The following is a 12,182-nucleotide window of genomic DNA, read 5'->3' as shown; positions in this document are numbered from 1 at the left end:
GAGGTGGAATCGATTTCTTCTCACATTCCTCTTATCAGTTTTAACAATATATGAACGAGGGCTGTCCAGGATTTTCACAATTTTGCCATGTCTTCTAAGGTCCACAATCCAAACTGGGTCTCCTATATGAAGAGGATTGAGAGTTTGCACTTTGTGCCTTCTATCATAGTTGTGTTTGTACTTCTCACGATATGTTTCTTCTCTCCCTTTAAGATCCTTTAGATCTGATTTTCCACAAAGCAAATGTCCTGTCTGAGGCAATGTGCTCCGTAATCGCCTGTTCATAAGAAGCTGAGAGGGACTGAACCCATTCCAGAGGGGTGTCGTTCAATAGGCTAGAAGCGCTAAATAAGGGTCTTCCACATTTTTCTTTAGAATCGTTTTGGCAATTTTGACTGCCGCTTCAGCCTCTCCATTGCTTTGGGAAAATTTTGGGCTACTTGTTATATGCTTGAAGACATAAACTTTGGAAAATGTCTTGAAATCTGAATGTTCAAGGACTTGAAATTGAGACCCACAGTCAGACCTAATTTCTTCTGGAATGCCGTGTCGACAGAAAAAGGCTTTGCATCTCATTATTACTTCTCGTGATGTTAATGACTCTAATTCAGCTATTTTAAAATATCTGGAGTAATAATCTGTCACAGTCAAAAACCAAACGCCTTCAAGTTTGAACAAATCCATCGCAAGTGTTTTCCATGGCCTGTCAGGGAATTGTGTGGGAAGCAATGGTTCATGACTGTTACTTGAATGTTTAATACAAGTAGGGCATGATTTCACCATACTTTCAATGGCTGAAGAAATTCCTGGCCACCAGACTGACTCTTTTACACGTAAACGACACTTGGTGATTCCAAAATGACCTGCATGTACTCTTTGAAGTGCCCAAGACTGCAGAGCTGGCGGAATTACAAGTCTTGAACCTCGTAGTATCATCTCATTATCAACACTTAGCTCATCCTTAACTGAATTATGCGGTTTTAGGTCATCTCGTAATGATGTCTTAGAAGGCCAACCTTGGATGATTATTTTTTTCAGTTCACGTAAAGTCGGATCTTTATTTTGTTCCTCCAATACTTTAGCAACTATGCAGTCGTTTATATCGATGGACGACAAAACCATTTGAACAAACGCTTGAGTTTCTTCTTCTAACTCACGGTCATCAGTACGTGAAAATGGGAGAGGTGCTCTTGAAAGAGCATCAGGAACTAGAAGCTGCTTTCCAGGAATATAAGTAATTGAAAAATCATATCTCATGAGACGCAATCGAATTCTTTGAATTCTTGGAGACAATTCATCAAGATGTTTGGATTTCAAAATTTGAAGTAGTGGTTTGTGGTCTGTTTGTATTGTTATTCTCTTGCCAATAATAAATTCTTGAAACTTTTCACATGCCCAAGCAACAGCTGTAGCCTCCCTTTCAATGTTTGCATAGTTTTTTTCAGAAGGAAGAAGGCTTCGGGATGCAAATGATACTGGTCGTATAGAACCATCATCTTGAACTTGAGAAAGAGTTGATCCTAGTCCTTGAAGCGAGGCATCACAGGAGATAATTGTTTCCCGATTTACATCGTAAATGGCTAGGCAAGGAGAGTTAGTCAAAATGAGTTTTATTTCATCAAATGCCTTCGCCTGCTCTGGACCCCATATCCATGGAACGTTAGCTTGAAGTAGTGAATTCATTGGGGCCAAAATCTTAGCTTTGTCAGGAATAAACTTACCAAGAAAGTTTACCATCCCATTGAACCTTTGAAGTTCTTTTACGTTTTTTGGGCAGTCCATTTTGAGAATGGCGGAAACCTTTTCCTTATCAACAGAAATTCCATCGGATGAGAGGAAATGCCCCAGGAATTTAATACTTGACTTCCCAAACTCAGTTTTGTCTTTGTTAAGTGTCATTCCTACATTTTTAAGCTTTTCAAGTACTTGCCGAACAACTGTATCATGTTCTTCTTTCGTTTTGCCCCAAATCAGAATATCGTCCATATGGACTGCGACATTTGACTGGTTGTCTAAGATTTTGTTCATGCATTTCTGAAAATGTTCAGGTGCTGATGTGATTCCAAATGGAAGTTTGAGAAATTTAAAACGTCCAAAAGGGGTAAGGAAAGTAGTTAGATCCTGGGAATTTACATTTAAGGGGACTTGCCAAAAACCACTGTTTGCATCAAGTTTTGAAAACCATTTTGCTCCTGAGATTGAGCTGAGAGACGTTTCAATTTTGGGAATCGGATGATAAGACCGCTGGATGGATTCATTCAACTTTGTTAAGTCAACACATATGCGGACATCTCCATTAGATTTAGGCACTACTACCATTGCTGAGCACCATTCAGTAGCATGCTCAACTGGTGTGATTACATTATTTTGTACCATACTTTCTAGTTCTTTTTTCACTTGACACATTAGGGGTAAAGGTACTGTCCTAGGAGTGGTTATTGCGTATGGTTTTGCGCCATCCTTAAGTGCTATTGTGTAGGGATCAGGAATGACGCCCAGACCACTAAACATTTCATGGTATTCGGTGAAAAAGTCACTGTCTACCTCTGCAACTGAATTAACAAAAGTTAAAATTTTCAAGTCCTGTATTGCTGGACGGCCAAGCAAGGGTGTTATGAGTCCCTTCACTACGTATACCATGTGATTTATTTTAACATCTCTGTATTGGATATTAGCTCTAACACAACCTACAGTTTCTAATTTTGTTCTACCAGCCCCAAACAACTCAACTAGAGTCGGCTGGATCCTACTTGGATCAACTATGCCAGGGGGAATTACTGTTACATCAGCCCCTGAATCAATTTTAAATGTTTGTGGTTTTCCCTCAAATACTAATTCTAGTTTCCAGGGCTTACATTTTGACCCATCCCCAAGTGTACCTATGAATACTTTATTATTTGAAGGTCCAAGTTCACTTACTTCATTTTCGTCAGTTACTTCCTGTGCTTCTTTAGATCTGCAGACCTTCGAAAAGTGACCAATCTTTTTGCATAAGTTACATGTTGCGCTTTTTGCTGGACACGTGCTTCTTGGATGGGACGGTTTATAACCACACCAGATACATTGCGCTGGGTATTCTTGTTTCTTTTGACGAAACCTATATCCTTGATTTTGTTTTGAACTCGATGACGTAGTTGCTTCAATTTGAACTCTTTTCTCATCACATAAATCTGCCTTCTCTTTCTTTACGTTATCTGCATGTCTTATTACTGTAATGGCCTTGTCTAAATTCATCTCGGGATCTAGCAACAAGCGATCACTAAGTTTCTCATCATTTAAACCCAGTATTAGTACCATCAACACCATTTCATCATTAAGTGAACCCCAGTCACAGGTTCTAGCCAAGGAATAGAGACTAACTATAAACTCTTCAACTGTTTCATTAATTTTTTGTTGTCTCTTCAAAAACTTTGCTCTTTTAAAAATTAAGTTCCTCCGTGGAATAAAATGTTTGTCAAATAAATCTAAGACTTCTTCAAATGTTAGCGTTGATTCGGTTGCTAAATTAAAAGATGCAAAAATCTCATCAGCTTTCTCACCTAATGTGTATATAAGAGTGTTGATTTGTTTGTTCTCAGACTCTTCAGATAGCCCAGATGCTGACCGATATCTTTGAAATCGTGTTTTCCATCTTGGCCAATCTGCTGGTACAAAGGAGAAACTAGCTGGAGGTTGAATAACTGAATGAGTGTTTGATACAATGATGGACTTCTTAGTTGAATTGTTGTATTCATTTTCTCTGCTTCTTTCATTTTCATTATCTTCATAGTCAGATTGTTTCCTTCTTGGATTTCTCTTCTGAGGCATAGCTCTAAACCGCTGCCACCATGTACTATTTTACTAAGAATTAAGTGAATGCACTGTTTTATGTCATAACTCAAACTCAACTAACTTTATTTACCTTTTTACAAACATAGAATAACAAATAAACATATGATAATAATTAATAGAAATTAACAGGTGTTATGAAATAAACTGTTCTCACAACAAAATGTAACCGGGTTTCATCCATAGTATGATTTTGTGTATTTTAAAGTAAAACATAAAGGGAAACCGGAACGCCTATGCTACTCAATGTTAACATAAGGAACATTATCTCCAAAAGTATTTGTCCAATTGTGTTGAAATTTTTACACAACAATTATAGCATATTAACACACATGCTGAGTTTTTTTTTAAATTTCTATGTCAACAAATCTTTGAGAAACAATTTTTTTTTATATATACAAAATTTTGATTTTATTTGTTTATAAATATTTTTTTAAATATAGAAAATACTTATATATTAAGCTAAAAAAACTCAGCATATGTAGTAGTATATTAATGATGTTGTGTAAAAATTTCAACACAATTTGACAGGTACTTTTTGAAAAAATGTAGCTACCTTATCCATACAAAAGGTTAACTTTCGGAAATCGCCTAGCAACGGCAAACCACTGTGATTATGTAAAATAGCCTACCTTTAAAACATTCCACTTGCGTATGCAGGGTTTTTCTCTTGTTCCTCTTCTAGCTTCCTTTTTCTTAGCTTTTCTTGCCTTTTGGCTTGTCTAAAGTAGTCTGAGATGGTTTTTTCAGCCTGCCGTAACCGTTCACTGTCCAACGACTTCATCGCACTTATTGTCCTTATTCCCGGTTCTAGCCCAAGTGATTGGAGGACTCGACACTTGGTGATGTTGCCATCATTATAGCTTGCGATTGCTTCATATACACCAAACTCCAATGTTCTTATGGTTACAAAGTTGTTCTTTGGTACCCTTGTCCATATGGCGCTATTAACACTTTCGTTGACGTTTTGTGTGGTTCCATGCAAGCATTTTTTAAGCAAATCCATCTTTACTAATGCCCTAAATGTCGGTTTTATGGCCTTCATAATAGCTTCTGGAAGGCTATTTTTATGTACATAAGGCTTGTTTTCTAGTTTTGCCTTATTATACTTGCACCACGTACCTATACCATCTGGACAAAGGGCGTGCTGAGGCTTCTCGTCCGTTGAGCCTATATGGCAGTACACAGCCCAGATAGACCTTCTCATCGCTTGAAGGTTGTGCTTATTTTCCTTTATTTCCTTTCCATAATAGGCCTGAATCTGATCAATCCTCTTATCAGTAAGACGATTCTTACCTGAAATAGTTTTGCCGTCATCCAGTTTAACTTTTTTCAAGCTTTGTTTCAGGGTACGCAGCCGTGCGAACATTCGTTTCATTACATGATTAACACATTCCAATTTCTCTATTTTTGTATCACCATATGGATTATCTGCTACTATGTTGTCAAAACTATTGCAGTCCCCATCTCCAAGGTATTTGACATATCTTACATTATATTTTTGGACTGAGCGGCTGAAAATCATTCTGACTCCTGCGCCCTCCATGCTGCCACTTGAGCCTTGGTGGTTCGCCTGACAATTTGCGTCGTGCTTATTTTTTTCTAAGCATAGACAGTACTTGGATAGCACAGCTACATCCAAGACTTTTCCACTGTCAATGCTTGTGCTTGTTACTACACCATTCAATGACTTGAACCCACGGCGCTGCCAAGTACCGTCGAAAGCAGCTGAAATGTCCCTAGGGTTGAGATCGGCGTCAGGATTTGTTTGCTTTTCATCTTCAATTAGAAGAATGTTTTCAGCTACAGCCTCCTCTACAGCACTCTTCATTGATTCTTCTGCTACATCTTTACACTTTTGTCGTAAAACAGTGTGGTAGGGTAAAAATTTGGCAGGAGGTTGTTGCAGGTTCAAAATGCCGCATAATGTTTGGCCAGCCGTAGCGCCCTTTCCAATACAACGTAGGCCATATACTAGCCTAACATTTATATCATAAAATTTCCTGTTTAGGCCTAGTTCAGGAATGTCAATCTCTTTAGAAGAGGAAAATATTTCATTGAAGTCACAATGGACACAAAATAGCTCTAGGCTAGAGGCAAGTCCTACGTTACTTACAGAACGAATTTGTAGTCCACACTGTCGACAGTTTTTGCAAATAGAATTATTAAATATCTTGTCTGATAATATTCCTAAATCTACAATTTCATTCTTATAGTTTTCATCACAACTGAACTTGTCATATTCTAAAAAAGAAATCTTCTTAGAAGAACTTGAAGCCTTTGCTGGAGAAGGCCTAGGCCTAGCAGTTGGTGTCCCAACAACTGATGTAGGTAGCACTACCTTAGTTTTTCCACGACCACCAACACCTTTCCTACTTTTTGTAACTTTATTACTAAAACGAGGCATTATTACTGTAAATCACTGCGAACTATCTATACACATAAAAGCACAACACAAAACTAAAAGTGTTATTGAAGTTTACTACAAAACACAGGTTATATTTGCACTGTAAACAGACTAAATAAATGTCAGGTGTGACATACTGTTGTGACAATAAAGGTTACTGCCAACCAAGCAAAACAAAATACCACATTGAAGAAGTGCATTGATCACAACAGGTTAGTAAACAATATATATGTCAGGCATTTCAACTCAGTGTTCATGCTAACTCCGGAACGGCGCGCGGCGTTTAGTGTAGATACATTTTAATCATTTTATTTTGGTAAGAAATAATATAATAAACTATATGTATAATATGTCAATGAATTCAGAAAGAGCTGAACTTTAATATTATATAATTTAAAAAAATTGTAAAAAAAAAAAATTGACGTCCGGTTTTCCCATTGGATTATGTTAAATACAGTCAAGGCTCATTTCCAAATTTTAAAATAATCATCTTAAATGGTTGTATCTTTTAAATATTAGTATTATTGCTATAGCTGTCCGAAAATGGAACAGTTACACTAGTTGCAATAACCAATTACTATTGACGATAAACGTGGTTGGTAGCTTAAGCGTAACCTTTTTTAAAATCTGTTCTAACACAATATATACTTCATAACCAACCACAATTAAAATAAAATTGAGAATAAATAAAATTCAATGTTTACTGGTATTTTTAAAAAGGGTCAAACCCCGTATAATTACTCTACACTTTTTTCTTTTGAACGAATGGTTCTCATACTGCGTTGAAGAACTACCTTTTTTATAGATGTTAAGTCTAAGCAAAATTACAAGTTTTTCTTCTCGATTAAGTAATTAACCACAGTAATGCAGTAAGTTTGATTTTTATTTAAAAAGCCCTAAAACAGGCATTGCCTTAGAGAAATTACTGTATACCACTGACCTAAATATTATCATCGTTAATACAGGGTGTTTTTAAAATAATGCCGGGATTTTAAATGGTTATTGCTTGGATACTATTCAAGGTAACTAAACGTTTACCTTGAACGTTTACCTTAAACGTTTACCATGTACATAACACCCTGTATTATAACAGTTTTGAATTGCTGGAACTAGCATGCGGAAAGCTTGAATCTAATGAAAGATATTCACAATTATTTAGTATTATTTTAGTACTGTATATGGCTTTGAATATTCACTCAACATATTGAATGAAAGTTAACTCTTCCAGGTTGGCAAATGGATACAGTCTTTGTACAAATTAAGTTATACCAGAATGACGTAAATGTATATCACCGCAATACTTCATAATTGTGTGTATTATTTTTTTTTTATAGATAAACTCATGAGTGCTGGGGCGAGTGCCAGTTGCCTAAAGACTTTGACGAGGTAATTTTACAGCCTGTGACTTGGTGGTGCGAGTGCCAGCTAGGTGGTATCAGTGACCGGTTCCAAGGTGTGGCGTGTATGAGGGTTGAAAGATCAACCAGAAGGGGCAAGATGAGCAAAACAGATGAAATGAAACTGTTATAACCTAACCCAACCTAACCAATCTTGCTAATTATTAAAATTCGAATGAAGGTTTACTAATCGAATAGATATTTCCAATCAATAGTAGGGTAGCCCAGTTAAGAAACTGTACCCGGTCTCAGTTACATCCTGCCCACTACTCGCTCTTTCACTAATACGCCTCTAGCTCACTCTACGCTCTGGGGAGTAAAACAGCACTCGGGCCTACCTGACGGTTTTGAAAAATTATGAAGTCCACGAAAAAAATAGGACGGCTCTCGCTCCGCTTCCGATATGTGTGTTGTTTATAGAGCGTAGCAGCATTGACTATATAACACTACTAGATTGAAGACTATGCGGGAGGACGCGTGAACAGGAAATTTCTACAATGTACTGTGTTGTGCACGGTGCATGCACGTAGTACTGACCCCTCTACTTAGATCGCAGCACCGTCACCACGAAGTTCATGGAACCGTCGCCTGGCGCGCTGCAGTTGCTGCCAACTGGACTGGACTGAGCTTAGCGGCAGACTAGACTAGACTAAACTGTTGGACTAGACTCGGCGATGCGGAGTGAACGATTGCCCGCGCTCGCGATGTACAGTTCAGCCGTCTATCTGTGCGCGCGAACCCTTCGCTACTATCCCTTGCAGAAAACCTACGGTAGGGGCGACTGAGGGCATTGTTCGCTCTTTCCACCAACCCAACAGTAATTCACAACTGATTTTGCACTCGAACTTCATTCATATTCACCTTTAATATGCACTTTAGAAGTGTTTTGGTACCTCATAAAGATATTTAAATTTTACTATAATTGTGCTTTCTTGCTATTCCATGTTTGTATAGCTAAAGGCCAAGTTAATAAGAATAACAAAAGATTTTTTATAAATGGTTTAATAAGCTAAGTTAAAATGTACATATATACAAAATAAAAATAAAATATTATATACAACGTGTTGGTTACAGCATTATTCAAAGAGAACTATAAAATATAATAAGCTAAATCGTAGTCTACAAAAAAAGAAAATATGAAAATACAAAAAGAAATACTATTATACAACGCGTAATTTATTATTCAAAAGAATAACCAAATATTTTAAAAGCTAAATTATATACATTATACAAAATAAGATAATATAAACAAAAAGGAAATACTATACACAACACGCAGTTATTATCGAAAGAGAATGATAAAGTATTTAGAAAGCTAATTTAATTATAATGTACACCAAACAAAAGTAGAAAATATGAAATAATAACAAATATATACTACATAAAAAAATGATAAAATATTCAATAAGCAAAATTATAATGTATATTAAATAAAATTAGAAAATATGAAAATACTCAAATATAAATACTAGATACAACGTCTAATTTATATTCAAAGAGAATGACCAAATATTTAATAAGCTCAGTTATAATATACATTATAGAGAAAAAGAAAATATAAACAAACAAAGAATACTATGCACGTGTTCGTTTTTTAAAAGAGAATGATACATTTTTCCAAAATGATGTGTTTTTCGTCAGCTTCACATATATTTATAACATCATATGGTTCCATACTCGTCCCAAGAAACCACCTAAAAATAAATAAAAAGTGTTCAATATTCAAGTAATAGTATAAGTAATCGTTTGAGTATACTAATTACATGATTTATTTCACTTCCAAAGAAATTTAGATTTCAGAGAGTAAATATGTACATTTCATGAGAAACAAATTAAATGAAATCACTCACTTCTCATAATGAAACATAGCCCTATCCCATATTCTAATACAGGATGAAAATGTTTGTTTTTGCCGGCTATAACGATTTCCTTTAACTGTATAAAGGCATTTAGAATTGTAAACAATTTAAATAATGCTTTTAAAAACCATTGGTTAGAATTTACTTTATTAGTTATGTTATATTTTAACCTATATTTCGGCCGCCTAATGGCTGATGAAAATTAATACAAAGTTAGAAACTCTAGTGTAAACGTTGTTATCCTTCAAATGATTACCCTTGAAAAGATCAGGTTGTGAAATTCGCCTTTAAAATAGTTATAAATGAAAGATTTTGAGATGACAGATAAATCGATTGGACTTGGTCACGAGGCTGATAAAATCCAGTTTCCGCCCTACTATTAACCCTACTATTACTATTAAAGTGCCCATGTTATTGTCAATATATTTTGTAGCTGCAGTTAATAAAAACAGCTGATACAGGTTATTTTTATTGCATCTGTGTATTTATAAGGGTATATTAAAATAGGTTCTTTGTCTCGTCTAAAATGCGTTCATATTGATTGCCGTACATAGTAAATATTTTTAATTTAGCAAATAACTTATTTAATGTGTAAAACTAAATTAACACTTACCTTTCCAACGATTATTGGAGTTCTTCTACTCCACTCATTCCATCTTCTGATTCATCATCACTGGAATCCGTTTCTGAATCATTCCCCAGTGAAATTATGAAAGATTCCAACATGTTGTCGATTCCCCCTTCCTTCAAAAGATATTCCTCCTCAACTTTCTTTACGTGTTGACACTTCGGAAACCAATCCTCAGGACCCATACTAGCGATCTTTTCTTCAGTGATAGCCTGCACATCAGAAAAGTTAAATGTAGTGTTTTTTCCTGCTACGTAGCCCTTTATATCAGCCCAAACAAGTTCGATTGGATTTAGGTCCGGATGATAAGGTGGTAATCTAAGAATTTCGTGACCTTGTGCCTGAACAGTCTCATCTAGGACGTAGCGGAAGAATTTCGATTTGTTTTGTGTAATCAACTTATACAGTTCAGGCACAAACATTTCTTCGCTGAAAGCAATATTGTGCTTAGAAAGCCAGTCTTTCATTTCTTGTTTCTTACTTTTACTAGTAGGAGCTTTGTCCACTAACACATTATGGTATGGTGCGTTGTCTACCACCAGTACAGTGTTTGGCTCCAAATTTGGCAACAGCTTCTCAGTCATCCATTTCATAAACATTTCTTGGTTGACATTATCATGGTAGTCTCCAGAGTGAGTTGTTGCCTTCCATGTTGTCAACGCGTTGGGGACAAATCCTTTCTCTCCGCCAGCGTGGATGACTATCAGTCGGTTCCCCTTTGACACTGGTGTTCGTACTCCTTGGTTTGAATCGTCTGACCAAGATTGTGATTTTACATGAGTCGACAGAACATATGTCTCATCGAGAAATATTATCGGTCTATTCTGTTCCCTGAACCGTTTAATTTTTCTCAAATAAGTTATGCGTTTGTCACGAATATCAGATTTCTCAGCCAGCAATTTTCTGTTAGTTTTTGTTTTCCTCCACTTGAAACCCATTTCACTCAAGACAATTCGTAAAGTGGTTTTCCCACCCTTGAAGTCAATGCTTTCTCTCAGTTCTTGCAACAATAAATTTACAGTAGGAAGACAGTTCTTTTGCAAATGGAAATTGTATATTGTAAGTCTTATTACGCATTTATCGAAGTCGTCTATACACGTCTTTGATCTCCCAGGGCGTTTCTTTGGAGTCAAGAACTTTTTTGTTTCATCCTCATTGTTGGATTTCAGTTGTTTAAGCTCTCCGTTTATTTTAGTGACCATCCGTTCAGAAACGCCAGTAGCAGAAGCGGTTCTTTCTCGAGCTTTAGCTATTGGAATCGTAACACCTTTATTGTCCGCTTCTTGTTTCATAAATGAGTAAACATTTGAAATTATTTCTCTACTTTGACTATTAACGACACGGCCTTTTAATTTAGATTGTATTTCATTTTCCATTGTGTATGGAGAACGCTTACGATAATAAATAAAAATATATATAAATGCACACTTACTTCGTCTATGATATATGAAAACTAAGATATAAACCAATAGCCAAATCACACACTTTCAGAATTTACAACCGCACTATATGAACTATCAGGAGAGACTGATCTTTTCTTAAGTTGGTAAATATCACAGTACGGATAACTATGTGTGACTCATGACACATGACGTAGCCAGGAGTCAATAACCCTGCGTAGCAAGTGGCTGCAACCCTTAGGTCTGTGACTCATATGGTAAATATTACTGATTCACCATAACATGACCAATTTTAACACTGCTCTAGAATATATTTTCAAACGTCATAGCGATTGGTGTGTTGTTAATAAACACAAACTTGTGCTGGGTTATTCCTTTTAACGAATTTCCCTATAGGGAAGTAGCTATCACCGTAGGTCTCATGGTAAGACCTAGGCCCGGGACCGATTTAATTTTTCATTTTGATGTCCCCAGAGGCCAAAAACACCATTTGTTCAAATTTATATATATATATATTTGTGTGTGTGTCCATCCGCACGATAACTTGAGTAATTTTTGTCCGATTTTGATAAAATTTGGTAAAATTTGTAAAATGTTTTTATTTCTTACTAACTATTAACATTTTACAAAAAAAAAAGTTTTATCCTCCCTAATGCAGCAAAC

General features: G+C 36.0%; 1 protein-coding gene across 1 annotated transcript; it reads right to left on the bottom strand.

The window, feature by feature from the left end:
- Positions 1 to 10,115: 10,115 nt before the first annotated feature.
- LOC128997462 (uncharacterized) lies at positions 10,116 to 11,411 on the bottom strand. The gene has a single exon (XM_054423101.1). It carries the CDS (start codon positions 11,409 to 11,411, stop codon positions 10,116 to 10,118), a length of 1,296 nt encoding a protein of 431 aa, XP_054279076.1.
- Positions 11,412 to 12,182: the final 771 nt, after the last annotated feature.

Source organism: Macrosteles quadrilineatus, unplaced genomic scaffold, assembly GCF_028750875.1.
Source record: "Macrosteles quadrilineatus isolate MER2022 unplaced genomic scaffold, UCM_ALF_1.0 Scaffold_6__1_contigs__length_79288215, whole genome shotgun sequence".
In the NCBI taxonomy this organism is placed as follows: domain Eukaryota; kingdom Metazoa; phylum Arthropoda; class Insecta; order Hemiptera; family Cicadellidae; genus Macrosteles; species Macrosteles quadrilineatus.
The sequence above is the reverse complement of the archived record's forward strand: the minus strand, read 5'-3'. Positions and strand labels throughout refer to the sequence as shown.